At 40.8% G+C, this 26239-nt stretch overlaps 2 protein-coding genes across 2 annotated transcripts in view; one reads left to right on the top strand and one right to left on the bottom strand.

The window, feature by feature from the left end:
* The window catches only part of LOC306937047 (myosin-14-like), a gene marked incomplete at its 3' end in the record, with an annotated part of 48104 nt that extends 45086 nt beyond the window's left edge, over positions 1-3018 (top strand). Inside the window, exons 40-43 of the mRNA XM_079520722.1 lie at positions 373-581; positions 1116-1224; positions 1728-1900; positions 2811-3018. Coding sequence (XP_079376848.1) covers positions 373-581; positions 1116-1224; positions 1728-1900; positions 2811-3018 — 699 coding nt within the window. The remainder of the gene's footprint in view (positions 1-372; positions 582-1115; positions 1225-1727; positions 1901-2810) is intronic.
* Positions 3019-7221: 4203 nt separating this feature from the next.
* LOC306937046 (transmembrane protease serine 9-like) lies at positions 7222-24368 on the bottom strand (the record flags this gene model as incomplete). Its single annotated transcript, XM_079520721.1, has 13 exons — positions 24307-24368; positions 23827-23847; positions 22607-22769; positions 21032-21303; positions 20446-20582; positions 19542-19729; positions 18160-18221; positions 15057-15206; positions 13997-14017; positions 10378-10534; positions 9538-9806; positions 8744-8877; positions 7222-7545 (listed from the first exon to the last, which is right to left on the bottom strand). The coding sequence occupies exons 1-13, from the start codon at positions 24356-24358 to the stop codon at positions 7222-7224; spliced, it is 1950 nt and encodes a 649-aa protein (XP_079376847.1). The 5' UTR covers positions 24359-24368.
* Positions 24369-26239: the final 1871 nt, after the last annotated feature.

The raw sequence follows: 26239 nt of genomic DNA, 5'->3' as shown, positions 1-26239 counted from the left end.
GCATGCGTTTGGTCCGACGTACTAACAGTCCTACAGTCATGAGTCCGACACCTAACCTCAGAGGAAGCCACGGGTTAGCTTAACCTGCCACAGGTTAGTTGTAACCTGCCATGGGTTAGTTGTAACCTGCCACACATGTCGGGACTCGGGAGCCACGGGTGAGTTTTAACCCAACCACGGGTTAGTTGTAACTTGTAACCAGCCACGCATGTCGGGAGCGACGGTGTTGTCGGTCTAATGCCTGTGGGACTGTTGGTATGTCTAACAAACGTATGCACCCCGCCCACTGGACCCTTCTGTACATTAGTGTTGATTTTGACAGCAAGTACTATTACGATATGGTGAGGTTGTGGGGTGTGTTATCCCATGCAGGTAGACCAGCTGGGAGGGGAGCTGGCGGCGGAGCGTGGCTCCTCACAGGGCAGAGAGGGCTCCAGGTTGCAGCTGGAGCGTCAGAACAGAGAGCTGAAGGGCAAGCTGCAGGAGACTGAGGGCCAGGGACGCTCCCGTCTCAAGTCCTCCATCAGCACCCTGGAGAACAAGCTCCGAGAGACAGAGGAGCAGCTGGACATAGAGAGCAGGTCCGTGTGTTAACTATACTGTACATAGTGTTGTCTTATAGAGAGCCTGGGGTCCATTGGTGCGTGTGTTAACTATCCGTAGTGTTGTGTGTTGTGTGTAGAGAGCCTGGGGTCTGTTGGTCCGTGTGTTAACTATAGTGTTGTGTGTTGTAGAGAGCCTGGGGTCTGTTGGTGCGTGTGTTAACTATAGTGTTGTGTGTTGTAGAGAGCCTGGGGTCTGTTGGTGCGTGTGTTAACTATAGTGTTGTGTGTTGTAGAGAGCCTGGGGTCCGTTGGTGCGTGTGTTAACTATAGTGTTGTGTGTTGTAGAGAGCCTGGGGTCCGTTGGTGCGTGTGTTAACTATAGTGTTGTGTGTTGTAGAGAGCCTGGGGTCCGTTGGTCCGTGTGTTAACTATTAGTAGTGTTGTGTGTTGTGTGTAGAGAGCCTGGGGTCTGTTAGTCCGTGTGTTAACTATATGTAGTGTTGTGTGTAGAGAGCCTGGGGTCCATTGGTGCGTGTGTTAACTATATGTAGTGTTGTGTTTTGTGTGTAGAGAGCAGCAGGCCAGCACCAAGGGTCTGCGTCAGAGAGACAAGAAAGTTAAGGATCTGACCAATCAGATGGAGGAGGAGAGAAAGATGAATCAGCAATACAAGGACCAGGTACATGCACACACAGGCACGCACGCACGCGCGAGCGCACACACACACACACACACACACACACACACACACACACACACACACACAGGAACATCCTATGTGTGTATCGATTTAATTGAATATGAAAAATAATTGATTTTAATTAAAAAATATATAATAATTAAATACAGAACAAAGCTGATCTACAAGCTCAAAAATAGTTTTTGTGCGACACTTTTGTATGACAAAATTCTAAAATCAATTTACGGAATATATACAAAAACTACAAATACAAATAGATTTTATGTTGTGTGTGTGTGTACAAAATTAAATAAAGTAATCAAAAAACAAGCACAATTGTTCAATTAGGTCATTGATAAGATTAACCGCTAAGAAGATAATTGATAGTTGCAGCCTCACACACACCAATGCACCTGCTGCCCAAAGGCCTTAATTGTTGCAGTGCCACCTGCTGTTCAGTGAGGTGTACTGTGTTGTGACCTCCTGCTGTCCCACCTGCCCAGGCGGAGAAGGCCAACGTTCGGGTGAAGCAGCTGAAGCGTCAGCTGGAGGAGGTGGAGGAGGAGGCGCAGCGCACGGCCGCCTCCAGGAGGAAGATGCAGAGGGAGCTGGAGGAGGCCAGCGAGACCAACGATGCTCTCAACAGGGAGGTGGCCTCTCTGCGCAGCAAGCTCAGGTATACTGCACACACACAGCAACCACAACAACGTCTTATGAAGGATAATTAACACAGATAATATCATTCTAATGCTAATACACAATATAGAACGTTTACTGGTCACATGCAGCACTGGTTCCCAAACTATTTGAATGAAATAAAGGAATTCCATTATGTCAGTTGAAGTGTAAGTTCTACCAACACTTTGAAATGTATTTTCTTCCCCCCCAAGTTTCCAAAAACGTCCAACTCAGTGTGACCAAAATCAAGCATTTACAAATGAAATGGCATGCAGAACTCTATTTGTTCTTAATGACATCATCTACTATATCAAATACAAGCTTTCTGTAGCAGGCGAGTAGATTGTTCCCAAATTATGGACATTATGCCCGACATGTCAAATTGGTCGTTTGTTAGGCCATGGTTTCTGAGCCTATCCTATTTCACCCTCGCAATAACCTGTTTAATGCTGGGTACAAACCTGAAAGTGCTGATCAACGTGATGCGTTGTCAGTGCACTAGTCAAGCTCACCAGTGTTGTACTTTGTATGAACAAATGCAGGGCTACAGTGTTTGACAGCCATTAGATTTAGATCATGTTTTGATTTTGAACTCCCTTCTGTTTTCTGTCTGTGGCTGCCTCTGTCTTCCATCTGTGCTCAGATACCACTGATCCTCAACCTTTTCTGGGTTCCACAGCTTGGAATAATCCTCTGTTTGGCTATTATGCCTACTTTATATACTTTCACTCTGTTCAAATATTCCTCTTTCTGGGGCTTTCAAGGCTTGAAATCACCATTTGAACCCTGCTTGTCAGACTTGCAAACTGCTTGCCAAAGTCTCCCTTGACTTTCTCAACTCCTCCTCCTTTACCCTCCTCCCTCCCCCCCCCTGTTCCCCTCTCCCCACCTCCCATGCGACTCCCCAGGCGTAGTGTTGGTGGTGGTGGGGAGGTGGTGTTCAGTGGTGGTCATCGGAGCGTGGGAGGAGGAGGAGGAGGAGGAGGAGGAGCTGCGAGGAGATCGATGCAGAGCGGGAGCACCGGCCGGAGGATCGGCATCAGGGATGAGGAAGAGGAGGCTCGCTCTCCCTCTCCTCCCCAGGAGGTGTTCAATGGATGCCCCCCTGACGAGTAGAGTCTCTCTATCTTTCTCTATCTCTCTCGCCCACACACACACACACACACAGACACACACACACACACACACACACACACACACACACACACACACACACACACACACACACACACACACACACACACACACAATAATGTCATGATACTGACCATGATACTGACCTGATACTGACCATGATACATCACACACATGCACCCATTCACACACGCACGCACGCACACACACACACACACACACACACACACACACACACACACACACACACACACACACACACACACACACACACACCTCGTTCTTCTTTTCTCTGTCTCCTGGTGGTTGTGTGAAGTGAGTTTGGTCGTGATGTGACCCATGCAGTGTCATATTATAATGATATTCCTCTTTGTAAATTAAACACTATTTATGTCACCCATGTTATCAGCGGTGCAGTGAGCCCACTTAACCATACATTTGTGTCATATCAAATAGAAAATTATCACCTATAGGCCTACTAGAATATGTCCAAAGCCAACTGTTACTGAATGCCTCTGCCCTGGGAAACTTCTTGCCTCTGCCTCTGTAACAAGCTAATTCATAATGTGATTCGATGCATTGTGAATTTGTATCAGCTATTTTTGCTATAGTTTTCATACATATAGCCTAGGGCTGAAGTGGTTAAGAAAATCCCCCGTCCCTCTATTTACTATTTACAAATCAGACCTGACCAGTGACCACCCTGACCCTTAGCGCTGAGGAGCTAAACAAATGTTTTGTACAAAAACTGTTTTTATCTGTGTTCTATTGGTTTGGACTGTGTACCTCTTGCAAGAAACCCCAAACATTCTGCTCCAGTTGCTATCAATTACTAGCAGGTAGCAATACATGTCCATGACAACTTCTCAACACTAAATTTGAATTTAAATCAAAATAGTGTTGTTTTAATTTAAATGTGTTTAATCATGAAATCGATTTAAACCATTTCTTCTGTGAAAATATGTCCATAGAAGCAGGTTCCAAGTCCACGTTAGATGCTGGTAAATGTCTTAAATTATCACCTGACTGTCAATGTAAATGAGAGTTTGTATACACTGACACCACGGTGCGTAATCAGTGCCTCAAACTGTGACTCCGCCCACAAGGCACGCTACCTCCGCAAGTTAGATAGCATCGGCATAGATGTTTGTCCGTATGTGATTAAGGATTGGACCAAGTTGCATTGGCAGCCATAGAAAATTCTTACCCCAGGCTAAAACCGGATGTGACGTTTTTGGGCGTTCCTGTCTAGCGTAGTGTCAGTGTATAAGTGGTGGCCATGGTGACACGAGGGCAATTAAACCATTGTACAACAGTGTTACTCACCGAAAAGAAGGTATGCTCAACAAGTCATCCTACTGTATCTAGAGACTGAACAAATGAAACCACTATCATTCACTATACTTACACAACCTACAGTAGTATACTAGTGACCCTATAGGAAAGAAGTGTACAAACATTCAACCTACAGTAGTATACTAGTGACCCTATAGGAAAGAAGTGTACAAACATTCAACCTACAGTAGTATACTAGTGACCCTATAGGAAAGAAGTGTACAAACATTCAACCTACAGTAGTATACTAGTGACCCTATAGGAAAGAAGTGTACAAACATTCAACCTACAGTAGTATACTAGTGACCCTATAGGAAAGAAGTGTACAAACATTCAACCTACAGTAGTATACTAGTGACCCTATAGGAAAGAAGTGTACAAACATTCAACCTACAGTAGTATACTAGTGACCCTATAGGAAAGAAGTGTGCAAACATTCAACCTACAGTAGTATACTAGTGACCCTATAGGAAAGAAGTGTACAAACATTCAACCTACAGTAGTATACTAGTGACCCTATAGGAAAGAAGTGTACAAACATTCAACCTACAGTAGTATACTAGTGACCCTATAGGAAAGAAGTGTACAAACATTCAATCTACAGTAGTATACTAGTGACCCTATAGGAAAGAGGTGTACAAACATTCAACCCAATGAGATGTTTATTTATCATAACTAATTGACAATTAATTATTTGACTGCTGTCAACAGCCATGCTCTTATTAAAATGACTGAAATGAACAGCCAATCATTGTTGAAAGACATCAACAATGATGCACTCAGAAAAGACAAAGCAATTGGTTTAGTTTGCCCAGTGGACAAACAAGCAACATGTTTTGACCAAAATGAGGTCTTCTTGTTGCAAACTAATGTAACATTGTAACAAAAGGATGTAACACATTCCACTACATGTGTGAATATCTACTGATTCATGAAACATAGACATTACTCAGTTCAAAGTTGTTTAAAAGTGAACGGCAGTCTTTTTTTATCACTTGGCTCATGTACAGTAATTGGATTGCCATTGGATTATTTACTTTGAAACAACAGTAGTCTTCACTGAAGTATTCTGCTTATTGAAGGACTATTTAATTTGCGCTCCTTCCTTTTGTTTTTGTTTTTCAGTTTCAAATCCGTTCTTTTCGGTGAGCGGCATTGTTGTACATGCAACAATACAAATCAATCAGGCATAATTTGTTTCTTAAAGCACACTGAATGTCATCTAATAATTTCTGCATCTTTGTTCTTTTGCACTTTGTTTATTTATATGACAGATTTTCACTGCTGGTTGTCAGGATGCAATATTATTAAGATATAAAATTATATTTATTTATCATGGAATTGAATATGAATTGAGTTTTGTTGCCAAACCATATTATATATATTGATTATGCATATAAGGCAACATGAATGATCTATTTGGAGTGTCTCACAAATGCACCTGCCATCATTATATCGAGTGTGGTCATCTCATATGGTCAAAAGTCAGGACTATTCATTGTAATCCATTCTACAATGTTCCTAAGAGGATTGTTTTTTGTAAAATCACCTAAGTGCTATTAAATTGCTACCATATCCTACTAAACCACTTTTGAGCTTTTCACATTGTAGAATCTGTCTTCGTGTTTATTGCAGAGTTTTGGTTACAGGAACATGGTTTCCAAACTGGTGGTAATTATTTTGAGACACCAGTGATGTATCACATTCCATTCATAAGAATGGGACAGGCGTGAACCTTGACCGATGAAATCATTTCATCATTTTATTCTTTTAGATGTGTGTAAAATGTCATAATGAATCATGACTTATCAATCAATTATCAAGTATTACTTTCAATTATTATCAATCAATTACCAATCTATGGCAATCTTGACTTACGACCAAGACCATGTTTCAGTAAGTGGTCGCTTGTGCCCAAACTGACTGATTTTTGATTGATTGAATAATTTGACAGTTTGCAAAATGAGCACGGTGGCGCAGATGTATACAAAAGAAAAGATGAATGATAAAAGGATAGCTCTGAGGATAGCTCTCAGAGCTTAATTGTTTCCATTAGGGTCCTTTGTATTAAACTCCTTAATACATTTCAACATTGTAAAGTTTAAGTTTAAATAATTTAGAAAACCTTTGTATATAGAACTGTACTCTTTTTTTGCAAAATATTTTTCTATTTTAAACAATATTTCTCTCAAATCATCATACAGTTCAAAGGACAATATAAAATAAAATGTATTTAATTATCCATCTCATTCAAATCACAATATTCACATATCTATCATCCTATGCCCCGTATCTTCCTGTTTCTATATGGAATGACAGGATGCCACAACTGCGTGACCTCTGACTTCTGGACAAATTATACAAAACTTATTTTTCACATTTATTATTTTCACTTATTTAAATTAAACATGTTTTTCATTTCGGCTTGTGCAAAATTTCCACTGGCCAAATGTGGTAAATGGTGCATTTAGCACCTTTATCCAAGGCGCTTTACATAGATTGTGCATTACATTCACCCATTCACACACACATTCATACATTGGCAGCGAAAACCATGCAAGGCACCAACCAGCACACCAAGCCCGCGTTCGAAATGGCAACCTTGCGGTTACCATCCGGCCACTCTACCCCTGAGCCACCACCGTAAATGTGTACCCGGGTACCCCAAATTTGTTTTTTAATCTCAATAATAAATAATAAAAATAATACATTTAAAATATAAAGAAGCTGTTTGTTTTTCCTCATGTCATTCTTAGTTTTCCATAGAGAACAATCTTAAACTCCCTTCCCCTCCATCCAAGTGGAAGGGTCCTTACTACTGTGTAGACTCATTGGGAATATTTTCACAACTCAAGATAATCCAATCCAACAACATAACAATCTGTTATGTTGCCTGATTATTATGAGAATAGTTACAGAGACAATACAAGGTGTAAAATGGCTAGAAGGAGCAGGGGAAATGGATATTCCACTGATCACATTGCTAGAACTCAATACAAATCCTGGCCGGTTGCTGGAGATCTGTTCTTCGATCCAAGTCTGGTACGGGGACACACTGGCATAACCCTCAGGATTGTTACGTATGGCACAACCTTCTTCCGATGTGAAGCTATTAACTCCAATCTGAATCCAGCGTTCTCCCCATTCAACCACCATTGGGCCTCCTGAATCTCCCTGTGCAAAAGACAAAATGGATCTTTGCTATATCACTAAATATTATGCTTCAATTGAAACTGCATCAGCTTGGTCAAAAATCTGTAACTTGCTTGCCAGATTTGCATTACAACAGGGAATTTAGCAGAGGTGTATGTTAAACATTATAGTGTTGGTTTATGTTCTTACATAAATTATGTGCAAGTACTACTACTCTAGTTATTATAGTACAACACCAACACCATAAATTGCACTTCAGGTAGCCAAACTAGAGCTGCCCCAGATATAGATATATACAGATACTTGTGAGACACCTTCAATTTTACGGCCACAACAAAGTTTGTCCTCAGGCCTATATCTCATGACTTTATATGGCGGGCCGGAATAAGGAATTTGGCCTTTTTTATGTGAATTTAGAGTCTAAATTGACTAAATTGATTGAAGCAACCGGAAACAAATGATATTGAGCAGCGAGAAGTCCTGGCTAGAAGCATACCGTACAAATTAATTTGACCATAACTTCTTATCTATGTGGGAATCCAAGTGAATGGTGCACCCACTGCACCAGGCCTATAGTCACATGACCAGCAGGAAGTATAAAAGTCTTGTGCCTTCCTTCCACTAGAGAGCCATTTTGACTCTGCTACAAACGGGTGGTGTTGCCCTCTCATGCAGGGCGAAGGAGAAATCATGGTAGGCCACAGCACCCTTTAGTTTGTTAGCCTAGGAGGCCCTTTTGTTTGAGCACATGCTACTGGTCAAGTGAAGTGGTAAATGAAGTGAGCAAGTGCTCTGCTGTAGAGACCTGGAGATACTGGTAAGACATACATTCTATGTGTTGTATGTGTGTCTGTGTATTTTAATGCATTTTTCTGTTTTGTAATATCATTGTCCTTGTACTCGGAAAGTCTTAATGGCAGTTGTTCAGATGGTAGACATGTTGAGTGGTTTCCGACAAGGAAGTTTGCTTAATTGGCTCTATTTTCACTAAAAAAAGAATGTATTCTGATGATACAAAATACAAACGCACCCATAGTTCATGTTTAATAGTTAATAAGCAGAGCCTTAATGCCAAGATCAAATATAATATTCACGATTGTATTGTATTTACTCGGATTAACACCGGTTAACTCTACATAATTGTTTACGGGGTAAATCAATGCATGAAATCTAACATTTCTAAAGTGTGAATGAAACACACTGGATGTAGATGACTTACAAAACAGATGCCCTTTCCTTCTCGACCACCACAGATCATGTTGTCAGTGAAGTACTTAAAGAAGGATTTACATATTGCATCGGACACAATGGGCACCTCCACCTCTTGCAGTCTCTGTGGATTGGGTAGAGGATCTGGAAGGGAGGAGATGTGTATATATATTTAAAAAATCTGTATAAAGTGAAAGGTTACTTGCCCAACAATTCCACTTCTCAGTAGAGATTAATCTGGTCGGAGACCAGCACTGCTGAAAGTTAAGTTTACTGTAGTCTGTCTGGGGACAAATCACCATCGGCATAACTTGTACTGTAAATCCAGTAGATAATGTCCAACATTTTTGGTTAATCATAAGAGAATATATAAGAGAATGTGAACATGCAAGTGCAGAGGAACTCTGGTACAGATCTTCTAGCAATATGTTTCCTAGTGGTATACTATTAGCCCTGAAACATTAGCCTGGCTAATAAGCCAGACTCAAATCACACTGGGTCTGACTTGGTCAGAGCTACTGTCAGTCAAAGGTCTCAAGCATTGAACATCACTGTACCAAAGCCCGCCCATATTGCATACCGTGTCCCGATTGGCCACACCAGTTCTCTGGTGTAGGAAATGGGCGTACAATTGAGCCTCTCCAGACCGTAATCCGCCAGCAGGCAATTTTTTTGCAAACGGCTGATTCGGTCTGGCTTATTAGCCAGGCTACTGAAACATGACATGTCATACGAGCGTCATGTGAACCATTGCTAGTATACTATGTGTGTGGTCACTGGTCACAATCACTGAAGATGTCTCACCATCAGTGTTGACGTTTCCCCAGCCGGTAACCCAGCTGCTGCTGCCAGCGCTAGAGGCACTTCCCTTTGCCGCGAGACAGACAGGTCTAACGTAATCAGTAAATCGAACAGAGGAGGAGAGTTTTAACAAAGCAATGTCGTTGTCAAGAGTAGCACTGTTATAGTTAGGGTGTATGATGATCTGGGACACTGATCTGGACACCTCATTGGGATTGGAATCCTGCAGATTCAATCGCCCAAGGTACACTGTGACATCACTGGGCCTGGAACTAGGGGGAGAGAGGGAGGTGCGTGTCATTAGTCAGAAGGTTCATTGTTTCCGAAATTACTATCCCTATCTCTAACCCTAACCTAAACATAACCGCAAGCACGGGAGCAGTGCATGTTCGCCAACCTTAATGCATGTTCGGACTAACGGGATCTATGGGCAGTTCTATGGATCTATGGGCAGTTCCTGAGAGGGTGAGGGAGAGAGACAGAATTACAAAGTCGGGACTAGGAGAAAACACTGCTTTTTTTTTATGGGGTTTTTTGCAAAGAAAATCTTTTAATGTTGTCAGGTGGAAATGTGCATGGCCTATTTGAGGAGTAGTGTAATGACGGGCCACTCTTGCAGACTTTGGGAGCCATTAGCCAACCAGGATGGAATCATGAACAATCTGACAGATCCGTCTTGATCACATGACTAATAGTTAGATAATTAGATTATTGTAATCGGTATGTGATGGTTTCAATAATTATATAATTGGGGTGACCTGGTGAGTGGTAGGCTTTCGTGTATACCTTTTCCTATCTAACATTATAAGCAGGGTTAAGGTAAAGAAGTAATGAGCAGTGCACCTCCAGCAATGAGCAGCACTCAGGATCCACTCGTTAGTAATGAGGGTTCCTCCACAGGCAGTAGTGGAAGACCTCACACTGGCCATCCAGGGCCATGATCCTGCAGCTGCATCAGAACCGCCTACGATCCTCGTGTTGCGTGGAGCCACGCCGCACACTAAGGAAATGTAACGAGACAAACAGATTGATCCTTGTGTTGCGTGGAGCCACGCCGCACACTGAGGAAATGTAACGAGACAAACAGATTGATCCTTGTGTTGCGTGGAGCCACGCCGCACACTGAGGAAATGTAACGAGACAAACAGATTGATCCTTGTGTTGCGTGGAGCCACGCCGCACACTGAGGAAATGTAACGAGACAAACAGATTGATCCTTGTGTTGCGTGGAGCCACGCCGCACACTGAGGAAATGTAACGAGACAAACAGATTGATCCTTGTGTTGCGTGGAGCCACGCCGCACACTAAGGAAATGTAACGAGACAAACAGATTGATCCTTGTGTTGCGTGGAGCCACGCCGCACACTAAGGAAATGTAACGAGACAAACAGATTGATCCTTGTGTTGCGTGGAGCCACGCCGCACACTAAGGAAATGTAACGAGACAAACAGATTGATCCTTGTGTTGCGTGGAGCCACGCCGCACACTGAGGCTTCGTACACACCTTTCGGACACACAGATCTGTCCGACCGACCACTGATTACATTTTTATGATTTGATGCCTCCATGTCCCACAATGCTTTGCGCGATTTGGGCGGTGCTACGACACGCGGAAATAGATGCACATATGTTCAGTGTAGTTTTCTTGACTGCAGCAGCAGCTAGCGATAGTTTGTCGAGGCCGTTTTTCACACTCAAAGTTCACTTAGAAGGTCCGGATCAAGGACCAAGGACCACATATTTGCATTTTGATTTTGGTCCGTTTGGTGTTAACTTCACACTGGACTGTAAAGCGTACCAAATATGTAAACAAATGACACGTGGACACGTTAAGCGAACCAAATAGTGAAAAAAAGAAAAGAGGTCATTTTACGAGGGAAAAATAACATGAGGGGGTGCGGGAAATCACTGTCTACAATTTTTGGGCGCAACCTTCAGTCACACAGAGAGAAGAGAACAGCAACATGAATCATGATTGCAGCAACAACTTGAAATTGCATTAATTCTTAATAATTTGATTAGCCAAATAAGACAACAGATGAACAGAGGAGCAGGTGTTTGAACAATAATGTGCTTGCTGCTGGTGCATACAATTCACCGGAGACGTATAGCCTACAACAAAGTATCCCCGAATCCCGATAAAAAGGACTTTTCTTCCATGACCTATATCACGTCTTTTGCTATAGTGATGTAATTAATTAATCATTTAGGACCACCTGTGTAGCTTATTTAACATTTGCTCCATTGGCTCTTTATGCGTGCGGCCGTGCGCTAGAGCGAGACAGGATGATTTTAAATATTTCTCTGTCTGCGTCTCTCCCATAGAGCTATAAAATATATCGGGTCTCTCCCCCCACATGTGCGCGCGTCATAACTTTTCGTGGTGGCGGCGGCGCATGCTTAAAATAAACAGATCTACAAGCTTACATCGTGTACCATACCGTAAGTACCATTCGTGTCAATAACTTGTACATCTGTTATATTTGCGCATGTGAACCTCGTACGCTGCCATTACATTTCTACTCTAGGCTACTCATAGACATATATGCGTCTAGGCCTACTATTAAAATCAATAGTGATCCCCGTAAAAAATACATGCTTTTAGAACTAATTATTAATGCAGCCTCACAACTGCCGAGGCCCGACGGCTATTTTGGCTATCGTCCTGTATTTCTGGACTCACTCACTGGAGACAGCCGTGCGCAACTTGGACTCTCCAAGTTACGCACGGCCGTAGCCAAAAGAAGACATACAAACAAGCGATATAATAGTCTGTCTCACGTAACTCAGAAGACTACAGCCTAAACCCCACCCAGTGCTGTCAAGAACGGAAGTTCTCTCCTATTAGTTGGCGGTTAAAAACCACCCTTCTGTCCGATCTGAAGTCCCACCCTGTTCGTTGGCTGTTTTGACTACAAGGTGTCCGATGTGTTTGTTGTGCCCTCCGCCCCCACATCGGACAGGTTTGTCCGATCAAACGACGTGACTCCCATTGAAAATGAATTGGAGCAGCAATCAAATAGCAATCAGGCATCGCACACGGACCAAACATTTGTTCTTTAGGTGTGTACGCAGCCTCAGGCCTCATTCACACGTACCAAACACCAATCAAGCAATGTTTGGTCGTTTTTTTTTGGGCCACCACAATGCTTTTCCAATGGGAGTCACATGGTTTGATCAAACATTTGTGTTTGATTGCTGATTGCTCCCCCCTCATCAAACAAAAATGTTTGGTCAAACCATGTGACTCCCATTGAAAATTAATTGGAGCAGCAATCAAACAGCAATCCAACATCGCACACGGACCGAACATTTGTTGTGTAGGTGTGTACGAAGCCTGAGGAAATGTAACGAGACAGATTGTGTAAAACATGTAAAATCATGCAAGGCTTCTCTTGCTTTTTCGGGTTTTCACATCATCCACAGTTCTTATTTTGTGACTTCGATCTATTCACTTACAGTATTTCTCATTTTCTTGTCTTTCTGTACACCCTATAAGCTCGTGGCTGTGCTCGGTGAAACACTGGCCTGTTATAGGGTCACTAGGTCATTAGGGTGACCATACGTCCTCTTTTACCTATACATGTCCTCTCTGGCCTGTCCGGTCACCAGAACCAAGGATGTGTGTTTTTCATTGGCGGTTTGTATACAAAGGGGGCGTGTCTGATAAAATGAATATCAAAATGCTGAATCAAGCAACTCAAACTGTTGGGTCCTCAAAAAAGCCAAAGTAATTACCCCAAACATGTTTGAAAGTGAAATGTCCCTTTAATTCCCTGAAAATAGCTAAATATTAATCAGTGGAAAATCTGTTCAGAAGGATCTATTTGATAGAAAGTAATAAAGCTGGCTGAAAAATATTTTCACCGTTGAAAGAAAGTGTTTCAAAGTGTCCAAAAATAACAATCAAAACACTCCCATTGCAACACAATCAAAATGGAAAAAGAAAGACCAGTCCAAAATGTCATTGTACCTGTAGGTTCATGATGAGTGATTAGATAAAAGGCATGATAAAAAGGCATGACAGGATTTAAAGGAATGTCGTGTTACAACTGCAAGGACTAAATGAATGCCCTACTTTATCATACAAGAGTGTCGCACAAAAGTAGTGAATATAGCAGATCTACTCGCCTAGATTTTAGATTGGCTATTTTCACAATTTAAAATGTAATAAAAAAAATCACACCCGTGTGAAGGGAGGGGCGCTCTTATCATCATACTGTACATCTTCATGATGTATGATGATATTGTCAATGGGAATTTAATCTTTGTGTTAGGACAAGAGAGACTATTTGCTCGTCTACTGTACGTCATACAGGTATGACGTAAATTCTCCATTCAATGGCATTTAATGTCTGTGTTAGGACAAGAATCTACACTATTGATATGCATTCTTGACAATAAAAACATCAATCAATATTACAGTATTTATTTTACACAGGGTGAATGAATGAACTCACCATCCAACTGTGCTATGCCACCTGAGAAGTTGAAAGAATTACTGTTAGTATGATGACCTGCAAGTTGTTCTTACATAGGACCTGCATGCACAATGAGACATGTGTTTTATCAACCTCGCGCATTGCTTTTAGTCACAATTAATATTTCAATATGTTTATATGATTCATGTAGTTAGATCGGTTAATATTAATATTTGTCTCATTCTACTATCAATACAATAGCTATACATAAGCTGTTCTGTTCAGACCTAAGACTTCCCTTGTTGTTACATTAGCTGTAATTTGTTACATTATTTGCATTTTAACTTACTTGTATATCCTTAAGAGAGCTTTAACATGTTTAGAATAGCATTTGGAATATTGTTTTGTTACACTTACCACCAACCACTAAAGCTAAAATCAGCACAACACAAACATCCAGTCTTGACTCCATGACTCCATGACTCACCTGTGTAAACACAAGAGCATTCATTTACAAGGAGGAGTCGTCTGTCAGGTGGAGGCGGGACACTGTCCTTGCTAAATCTGTCCGCCTAGGGTGACCAGATCCAAACTGTTCATTTGAGGGACAGAAGTTTCGCTTGTGGGATGGGGGGGACCCCGTCCCCCCCATCCCACTTGTCCCACACAAGAGATACTGGAGTACCGGGTTAGCAACTTACTACTTGAGTGCTATTTGAGTGCTATATTAAATGCCTTGATGTCATATTCGACCATAGGCCTATTGGGTATAAACTCCTCTGGTGTCTCACATTTTGTTTTAAAATCATGCTTTATTTTTATTTTTATGCTATTTTAACAGGCTTAAAAACACATCTTGCAGGAAGAGACAATGAGAGAGCTTTACAACAGAAGGCCAACTATTAGGGGACTAAACTATTAGGGTATTTGAACACTGATGCAATTGCCTGCCAGTCATAATGTGGGACAGGGTCTCAATTTGTGGGACGCCTGAAAAGTCTTGGAAATGAGGGACTGTCCCACGCAAAGAGGGACATCTGGTCACCCTATCCGCCTCATGTTTAGAATAGCATTTGGAATATTGTTTTGTTACACTTACCACCAACCACTAAAGCTAAAATCAGCACAACACAAACATCCAGTCTTGACTCCATGATGTCACCTGTGTAAACACAAGAGCATTCATTTATAAGGAGGAGTCGTCTGTCAGGTGGAGGCGGGACACTGTCCTTGCTAAATCTGTCCGCCTCTAAACAGCATTTAAGGATGCTGTTAAATGCTGTCTATCAAAAGAAAGACTTTAACAAAACCGACACTGAAACCAACATCTCTTCATCACTGTTCCAGAGGTTATCGAAACCATGACCAAAATGACATTCACACTGAGTAGCCTACTATAACTATAAAGATAACTATATTGTTCACCATTGTATTTTTTTTTATAGATGGTTTGAACTGAACTCTGCCATCCATTTGACTTTTCAAAACTATATTTTTATATATAGTTATAGTTACAGCATAGTGCTCGGTGTGAAAGATTATGCCTAAACAGCAATTTTGCGGAACCTTTCGGTGTACAAACTTGTGTAAACGCAGCAATGTACTATATATTTTACAAAACCTGCATCAAATTCATGAGATGGTTAATATGAGTACTTACAAAATGCATGCACATTGCCTTCTACTCTCATAATCAATCCAATTAACTTTTATAAGAATATGTATTTATCTTTATTTTTTTATATATATATTTTTAAGATGTCCCAACTGTCTAAGATCAAGAGTATTATATTGACCTGTGTAATGAAATAACTTTGGTCTGCTTTTTCCAACTTTGGACATTTGGAAATGCAGTACGCAATGCGATGAAACTGGACGTTATTTAATCCCATCCTTTGGGATAGTTATAAGCTACATCATATGGCTTGGTGATGAATTGACCTGCACTGAACATTCAACATATATTTATGTGTAACTTCTTACACATAATTTCATGCAAAGATTTCCACCATTTTTTTACATTTATGGAATTGCAGATTTCTTTTGTTTAAAATATCCTTTCTTTTTAATGTAAAAAAAAAAGAAATTAATGAACCATGGTGGGATGTCTGCCTTCTGTTCTCTTCAATCTACTCTTGGGTGAAATCTCCTGTAAATCTCTATAACACCATTCAGTCTTTTGTTAGTTCTGTGATCAGCTGAATAAAACATTTGAAGCATTTCCTGCTGCTGCAGTAACGTCTCTTTGTAGAAGTAAGCCCCTTATACACCGGGGGTGAACCAGTTTGGTTCTTTTTTTCCTGCCTAATATTGAACCAGTTCAGTAAATTATAAGTTTGTTTGGAACCCTAAAAGTTGGTTCGGAACTGGAACCATAAATTGTCCGCCGGTTCTGTGAAAGCACCAAGGTTCCAAGAATCTAGAACCGAACCAGTTACCAAAGTTCTTTTGGTGGGATTTCTGTTGTTCCAATAACTGGTAGAATACACTGATTTATATTGTAATCACTGAATCATCCTCATGAGAGGATGATTTAGCATTTTAGGAGGCATGATATCTTACCAGGAGTTTATAAATGCTAAATCCTAAACAACGTCACATGCAGCATTCCAGTGGTTTGCTCAAACATTTAGATATTTCTGAGTCATAACCTCTCGTGTGCCTTCGGCCTGGTAGAGATTATATCTGTGGTTAACTGGAACTATGAGGAAACTGGCACTGATAAATAAGTCAAGTCGAGGGGAACGAATGGTGAAGGCATGAGGAAGATTATAACAACAATGATAACAATAGTACTGAAAGTTTATTCAGCATACATTTGCCAAAAGAAAAATGGTTCCACCCCACTGTCTCTGAGCATGAAGTTGAATATCTAGTTTGGGCGTTCCTTTGTAGGTGAAACCCTGCTCGCCTTGCTGGGTTGCACAGATACTGTACAGCGTGCAAGTGCACTGCACACAAGCACCGTATGCAGCATAGCATAGCAGCCGGGGATACATCGGTCAGTAGTGTTCTTTCAGTCTTGGCCAGTGATTGTTGACAGGTTTCAGTGACTTGGTGAGATGAGATGATGTGTCACTTACTTACTCCTCTTCGTCCCCTATGGGACATGAGGCTTCAATGAGCGCTCTCCATTTAGTCCTGAACACGATGTCAGATTCAGATCAGATACTTTTATTTATACACACAGGAATTTGTTTTGACATTAACATGAGTGAAAACACTGCACACGTTAATGCCACAGCAGCCCTGGCCGGCGCCATCTTGACAGCTTCCCATTGCATCTCAAGCGACCGCCTTCGTTGAGAGCAAGAGAAAGGAAGGTGTTGGTGTAGGTTGATGAAGTAATCCTGATGAAGAAATACTTTTTCCCTCGCTGGGTTGGACAGAAATTACTGCACAACATGCACAACTGCACATGCGCACAAGCAATGTAAGCGGCAGAATATTGATACATTGGTCACTTTCAGTCCTGACCAATGATTGTTAACAGATTTCAGGAAACAAGGAGGAAACGCAGTTGGACACGCAGCTATCAGTGATGGACTAAACAATTTAAAGCTAGTACTGATGGAAATAATAAAGATGGAAACAAAATAACAGACTATCATTAAACAGAGTTTTCCATTAAACTTTGTGGGAGTGACAATATGCTGCCATGAAGAGATGACTGCTATTTTGGTTATCGAAGTCACACTTGAGGTCAAGGTCAAAATGTGAATCAAATGGGTGGACATTCATGACACTGGTGGGAATGATCAAGTAGATCGCCTCAAATTGATTATTATTATCCTTTTTGTCAAAGTCTGACTTTGCCTGCATAATTGGTGAAGTTTCAGGAATGTAGATAGATAGATATATAGAGATACTACAGAAATTGTAAGATGTAATTTCAGCATTAGAAATATGTCCTAAACTGTGAAATGGGCAGATACTTGTTTGCATTTTCTACTGTGTGGGGTCCCCCAGGGTTATGTACTGCACCCTACTCCTTTTTTCCTAATTAAATATCTTGGCTTTGTTATCTCTACTCACAAGCTCTTCTATTACTGTTAAGCCGATAACGCACAGTTACTTTTTCTCCTTCAATCCCTCTGCCACAGATTGAAGGCATGGAATGTCTTTCCACCACACGCCTCAAACTCAAGCCAGACTGAGCTTCTCTTCTTCCCAGGTAAGTACTGCCCCCGTCAGGAACTCACCATTCATCGACACAGCACTCTTCCTTCTCTTCTGTCTCCTCTGACTCTGGTGATTCTTCGTTCTGATGTAAGTCATGTGACCAATGCTTTGTCATCTTAGCAATGATGGAAAAAGTACTCGTAATGTTTTACTTAAGTAAAAGTTATTTTATTTTTTAGAAATACTCTGTTGCAAGTAAAAGTCCGGAATTCAAAATGTAATTGAGTAAAAGTACAAAAGTATTGGCATCAAAACATTTACTTAAAGTACCAAAAGTAAAAAGCACTCATTATGCAGAATGTCCTGTTTCAAGTTTTCTAATCATGAATCTTTTGAAAATAGCAGATGTACAAGCGCAACGCATTGTGAGCTTGTAGCAGAAATGTATATAGGGCTGAAGTGGTTAATGTATGTTTTATTATAATAATCAAAATTTACAAAGTAACTATTAACTAATGATGTTGAATTATTGTATTGGTATTTGCCTCTGAAATGTAGTGGAGTAGAAAGTAGGCTACCTCAAAATTGTTCTTAAGTACAGTATACTTATGTAAACATGCTTAGTTATAAATAATGATATTCCTCTTTGAAATTAAACACCAATAATGTCACCCATGTCATCAACGGTACTGGGAACCCACTTCTGTCTGTTCAGAAGTCATATCAAAATGATACAAAATGATCACCAATGGAATTACTGTATGTCCAAACTAAGCCAACTAAACTATCACCCTAACCCTTGACAAAACTTGCAATGTTTTTGTACTTTATCTGTATTCTACTGGTTTTAACCCATTAAACCAGGAATGCATTTGTGTCATTTTAGATTTTGGCTATATGATGATGATGATTGATGATTATTTATTTTCGTGTCCTGCACACAATGTGCTATACAGTAGCCTACGCTTTTAAAAAACAATCATAGGATTTAAAGCAGTGGTTCTCAAAAATGGCAAAAATGGCATTTTTTTTTTTATGATTTAGAAAAATCTTGAAAGTGCACAGTTAACTGTTGCAACTATTTACAAGGAAACCCCAAACATTGCACATGAAATTGTTCCATCTCTGCTCCAATTGCTAACTAGAAAAAAGTCGATCCCCAGTACCCCTGACACTGTCAGCCCAACTGTGCAACACTGTAAAAAGAAAAAGAAAAAAAGACAACATACACGTATAGACATTAATGAATAAGAATTATTTTATTGTTGAACCAGTACAATCAACAATACAAATTCAAATATTAATGCTAAAATCTACTTCCCCTCCATCCAAGTGAAAGATTCATAGTCAAAAATCTGACTCAGTGGACATATTTGTTGATTTTGTTCATATTTTGAACAAATCACAACAGCCCCTTATGTTGTAGAAGGAGCAGGGAAAATAGATTGGATCTTCCACTCACTCTGAGCTGTGAACAAATCCTGGCTGGTTGGTGGTGATGTGTTTTTCGATCCAGCTCTGGTAGTGGGACACTCTGGTATACACCCCAGGTTTGATAGGTACGGTGCAAGCAGGGTCACCCCAGCTCACAACTCCAGCCTGGATCCAACGTTTCCCCTGTTGGACCACCATTGGGCCTCCTGAATCTCCCTGTGCAACAAAGACAAATGGATGTTTGCCATCACTAAATATTCTAATATGCTTAATTTCCATGTAGGCCTACAGTATTTGCTATAACTGACCAATGTGTCCAGTTAGCATTTTCGCTTTTTGCAAAGTTTGTGGCTATAGTTTTCCCCCCTCTTGTTTGAAATGAATTTGATAAGGCAGAATATTGTTACTGATAAATCATTGCAAAATAGGCAAATATCAAATTTAAATATGCATTTTTAAGAGGATTCTTTTTTCAGTCCCAAAGCTTTTTAAATGAACCAGAATTAGTAATGACTTCACTGACTCAGTCAAAGATTAGTCTATAACATGTTCCAGATTTGCAATTGCAGATGCAATCCAACAACAGGAAGCTTAATAGAGGTGCATCTTCACATTTTTGTAAAAACACACCGTGTTGAACAGTACACTGCATTCAGTGTACTGCATTCATTCATTTGTCAAAGTCCTTCCTCCTCGTAGGCAAACGGGAACTCTCTACAAAAGTTCTTACATAATCTCATACCGCTATGCAAGTGGTTTGATAAATTCATAGTCAAATTACAGTACCACATCAGTAATTTACAGCCAAACTGTAAAATGTACATACTGTATACCGCAGAGTGATACGACTACATAATTATTGACTGGATCAATCAATCCACAAACATGTATTGTGTCTAAAGGCGAATGAATGACAGATGTAGCTGACTTACAAAGCAGGTGCCCTTTCCTCCATCACCAGCACACATCATGTTGTCAGTGATGTCTCGTCCATAGTCCATCGTACATTCTTTATTGGACACGAGAGGCAGATTCACCTCCTGCAGCCTCTGGGTGGAAGGTAGAAGAGCTGGAAGAGAAGAGTATAAACTATAAAGTGTCTGTATGAAGTGAAAGGTTGCTTAACAACTACACATGTCCTGGGTTGTGTGTAATACCCATTTCTACATTCTTATAAAGTATTAGCTGTCTTTGTTCCAGGATCCCTTAAAGGTCGCTTCAATGGAGATGAAACTGTCCAGAGACAATACTGAGTGTCTCAGCACAGCTGAAAATATAGTTTTGTCTGGGCACAAACTATCACCATCTGCATGTATCTGGGCAGTATACTGCATCTGGATACTGATGATTATCTGACAATGACAATCATCCCAGATTATTACCAGTAGGGGCACCATTGAATCACATCTAGGACAAGAAGCATTGTTTGTTGCACACTTGAACATATACTGCAGTGCACAAATGTTATTAGGATAATATTTCATAATACAGTCACTGAACACGCTGAAGAGGTCTCACCTCCGGTGTTGATTCTGCCCCAGCCGGTAACCCAGACGGTGCTGCCAGCAATGAAGTCACTTCCAGCTGCTGCCAGACAGACTGGTCGGATGTAATCGGTAAACTTATTAACAGGGTCGGAGAGTTTTAACAGAGCAATGTCGTTGTCATGTGTATCAGTGTTGTAGTTGGGGTGGTTGATTATCTCCGACACGGAGCTGGACACCTCAAAGGGACTGGTTCCCTGCTTGGTCTGTCGTCCAAGGTACACTGTGACATCACTGGGGCTGGAACTGGAGAGGGAGAGGGAGAGATCAATCGATCGATCGATCACTGTTGGTGGAACTTATAGAGTTATACCTAATATGTATTACTACCTCAAAGAGTAATATAGATTATGAAAACAATTTACCAGTTAATTTAACATTTCTGATTCCTAAACTGTCAACATCTTTGCTACTGAGGGATTCATTTAAAGGGATATTTCACTATCAAAAAGCCTTTTGGTCATTATCGTCTACTCAGGCTTATGTGAACACCCCAGGCAGTTTGTAAGTTGCTCGATTCAATATTTGGATATTTGATATTCATTTTAGCTGCCCCGCCGCCTTCTTATACGAACCCATTGTAACTTCAAACTCCATTTTAACCATGATTCCTCAAACACCCGTCCATTTTTCTGGTGACTGATATAGATATTGTCCTAATACGTGACGGGCCGTGTTTTTTCATTTACTATTTTCATTTATTTTCATAAATTTCATGCACCCTTCAACCCTCAACTCGCTCCCTCAAACACAATGTTTTTGTCTCCTCCGACCTCCCTTATTCTTTTCCAAAAAAATATAAAAAGTAAATGGAAAAAAGTAATCATATCAGTCACCAGAAATCTATCATGGCTAAAATGAAGTTTTAAGTTACAATGGGTTTGTATAGGGAAGGGGGTGCGGCAGCTAAAATTAATATCAAATAACTAAATACTGAATCGAGCAACTTAAAAAATGTCTGGGGTGTTCACATAAGCCTGAGTAGACGATAAAATGACCAAAAGTGAAATATCCCTTTAACGAAGAAAAGAAAAGTGCTTGAAAAACCATTTATCTGCTTACATTATCGCTACCTCCGAGCATGGTAAATGGTCTAGTTCTAATATGGATAATACTCGACATCCATAATATTATTTTAAGACCTCAATGCTGAGTCTCACAGCAATGCCCTCTATGTTTTACATGTGCTGTAAATAATATTACAGCAATGTCTATGTTTTACATGTTCTGTGTTGAATTTGTATGGATTTTGATTGCTAGCAGTGTGTGCTGGTTGAGAATCCGTCGGTCAATCTACTATCTAATGTGCTCTTTAAGTAGCAGGGATATACTTCTGCGCTGGGGAACCTACCTCACAGCTGGTCAAGGTGTGACCAGCTACAACGTAGGAGCTGGGTTTGAAAATGACAACTGCAGTGTCTAAGACCCAGAGGATTTTACAGTGTAGGCCTACAAACTTGATGCAGAAATGCATTTTCATGGGAATCATATACAGTGTGTTTGTTAGCTGTGTGTATTATACACCGCTAACATTATGAGCAAATCTTACGTTCCAAAGCATGCAACAGAAGTCAGTATCCACATGTCGTTAATGAGTGTTCCTCCACAGCGATGGGAGCCTTTAGTGTGCAGACTGGCCTGCCAGGGCCATGCCCCTGCTTCAGCTCCAGCACCTCCTATGATCCACGTGTTGAATGGAGCCAGGCCGCACACTACACGGAAATGCAATTAGACAAAACATGTGTAAAACATGTAAAACCACGCAAGACTCATCATGCACTGCTCTCTTGCTTGCTTTGTTCTTGTCTCGTTCATCTATTTCTCACTCATTTCTCATTTTCTGTGCAGCTATCTGTAACCCCTGCTCTGATTGTTGTGCAAACCATAGCATACAGATCATGTTTTAATAACATCTGCATTATTTGTTACATTAGAGTACGGAATTGTAGGATTCTGATTATTAAACACAAATGCTCTAATGCAATTATACTATTACTATTAGAGTATTAATTGACAATCATCCTTACAGTACTTTCTAAAAAGTAGTCTATACTCTTTAAAAAGTACTGTAAGGATGATTGTCAATATTAATACTCTTTTTGTCAGGCTTGGGCCGTGGCTCAGCGGTCCAGGCACCTTGGCTGGCAATCCAGTCTGGCAGTGTGCCGTGGGTTCGACTCCCGCCTTTACAGCCTACTGTCTGTCCCTCCATAAAAAATATAAAATAAAGGCGAAAGCCACAAAAAACATTTAATACTCCTTTTGTCTTCAATCCTAATACTCCTTTAACGTATGTACAGTATTGGCACCAGTCCTGGTGGGCAAGAACCTGCCTACAGAAATGCCCCGGGACTACACTTTCAAAGCATTTTATTATGTGAGGTTTTCTACTAACTGGGATCTTGGAATCGGACAAAGACAAAGAGAACATTGAAGCAGCTTGCATAAAGATTAAAGACCAAATAGGCCTCTACCATTCCCCTCAAGGACTGGGCAGACTGTGCTGCATGGCTTGCACTCTGCTAGGTCAGGGGTTCTCAACGTTTTTGGCTGGGGCCCGCCACCGCTCCGCTGCCCTCCCCACCCCACCCCAATACAAATTGGCCGCTACAATAACCTTAATAATAGAGAAAATACATCATAAATAAATACTGAAACCAGATATAATCATTAAGGAAAGTCTATGCATGTACTATGTAAACTCTTAATTTCCATTTTCAGCCATTCAATGAATGAATGAATGAATGAATGAATGAAAACCAAACTCACCATCCAACTGTGCTCTGGCACCTGAGAAATTGAAAGAATTACTGTTAGTGTGGTGGCACAGAAACCTCTCCTGTTACCAAAAATATACATGGGACATGACGGTCCTGTATGCACGTAATGGCAGGCATGTGTTTTATCAACAAATTGTCTTGCAGGTTACAGAAATAAATCAAAAAGGATTTCCATTCACCATTGTGTGACACTAATCTATTGCTAGAAGTGAGAAGTCCCTATTCATATAACCAATCATACATCATTAATGTAGATTAATATGTGTCTTATTCTACTATGAAAATAAGTTTTAATATACAGATACACACATAATCTGTTCTGTAAAAACGTAAGACTTCCTATTTGGTTGTTATATTAGTTACATCGGTTACTTTATTTGCATTTTAAGTTACTTATATGATTATATGGTTATATTAAATATAACGTTAACATTATTTTGAATAAGATTTTGAATATTGTGACACTTACCATCAACCACTAAAGCTAAAATCACAACGCAAAGGCTCAGACGTAACTCCATGATGTCCCAGCTGTCTCAACTGGGTGCAATCACCGGAGCATTCATTTATAAGGAACACTGGAGATAGGACAGTGTGTGACAGTGTGTGACACTGGCAGCTGTGCCAATAGGCCAGTCAAGCTAAGTTAAAAAGGGGCGACGTGACCCAAAAAAAATTGCAATAGTAATCGTTCAAGGTTTTTTATGATCCTTAATAACATATTAAAAATAGATTATTATATAAATTGTGGATCATGGTAAATTCAGGGGTTGAAAGTTGGGGTACCATTGAAAACCTATTATAAGGGAACAAATGTGAATTATGCTTTAAGTAGCATGTGTCAAACTAGGGGTTCTGAATCAAAGTCTCAATTGCAAGCAATAGTTTTGCACGAAAAACACTCCTTTGGCTAAAAATGGCCGAATTTTGTCCAAGGAGTGTTTTTTGTGCAAAACTAATGCTTGCAATTGATTCAGAATCCTGAATAAAGGTGGTTGCACACGGGACTCCAGCAAAAGACAGACTTTGAATGTCTGTTATTGTCTTTACAATCTCTATATCTCATCCTTCAATTATGTATTGCTCTCACTAAGAAGGCTGACTTAATACATTGTTTGACAATCCTTATAGACCTAATATGACTAATAAAGAATATGTGCTGTTCTGGATGAACTTGGATGACCGTATTATCTGCCCGAGTGATAGGCGAGTTAGCTATTTTTCTTTAATCTAAATCCAAATATTGAGGCCAAATTGCCACATGGCCAGATGGAAAACAAATACTACAATACACACTGATCTGAACTGTCCCAGCAAGCACGGTCATGCAACACCTGGACAAAGTTTAGGTTGTTATGGATGGTGTTCAGGTGGCACAGTGCATGAGGTTGTTATGGGTGGTGTTCAGGTGGCACAGTGCATGATGTTGTTATGGATGGTGTTCAGGTGGCACAGTGCATGAGGTTGTTATGGACGGTGTTCAGGTGGCACAGTGCATGAGGTTGTTATGGATGGTGTTCAGGTGGCACAGTGCATGAGGTTGTTATGGACGGTGTTCAGGTGGCACAGTGCATGAGGTTGTTATGGATGGTGTTCAGGTGGCACAGTGCATGAGGTTGTTATGGATGGTGTTCAGGTGGCACAGTGCATGAGGTTGTTATGGGTGGTGTTCAGGTGGCACAGTGCATGAGGTTGTTATGGGTGGTGTTCAGGTGGCACAGTGCATGAGGTTGTTATGGGTGGTGTTCAGGTGGCACAGTGCATGAGGTTGTTATGGACGGTGTTCAGGTGGCACAGTGCATGAGGTTGTTATGGATGGTGTTCAGGTGGCACAGTGCATGAGGTTGTTATGGACGGTGTTCAGGTGGCACAGTGCATGAGGTTGTTATGGATGGTGTTCAGGTGGCACAGTGCATGAGGTTGTTATGGATGGTGTTCAGGTGGCACAGTGCATGAGGTTGTTATGGATGGTGTTCAGGTGGCACAGTGCATGAGGTTGTTATGGGTGGTGTTCAGGTGGCACAGTGCATGAGGTTGTTATGGGTGGTGTTCAGGTGGCACAGTGCATGAGGTTGTTATGGATGGTGTTCAGGTGGCACAGTGCATATGGATGGTGTTCAGGTGGCACAGTGCATATGGATGGTGTTCAGGTGGCACAGTGCATATGGATGGTGTTCAGGTTCACATTGCAGTGCATGAGGTTGTTGTTCGCTTGGCGACAGGTTTCGAGCTTTTTGTGACGCTACATGATCAAGTATAAGGCATTCATTTACAAAAAAACAAAGTTCTGTCCAACAGCAAAGATGTACAGATAGTAAAGAAATATTGCACAAGGTGATGTAGACGTGCATATTGATGTAGACCTGCATATTGTTTCGAAGCTTAATGTTAGATTTTAATTC

The sequence above is a fragment of the Electrona antarctica genome (assembly GCF_951216825.1).
Source record: "Electrona antarctica genome assembly, chromosome: 14".
NCBI classification, from domain to species: domain Eukaryota; kingdom Metazoa; phylum Chordata; class Actinopteri; order Myctophiformes; family Myctophidae; genus Electrona; species Electrona antarctica.
This window is presented reverse-complemented; position numbering and strand designations above follow the sequence as displayed.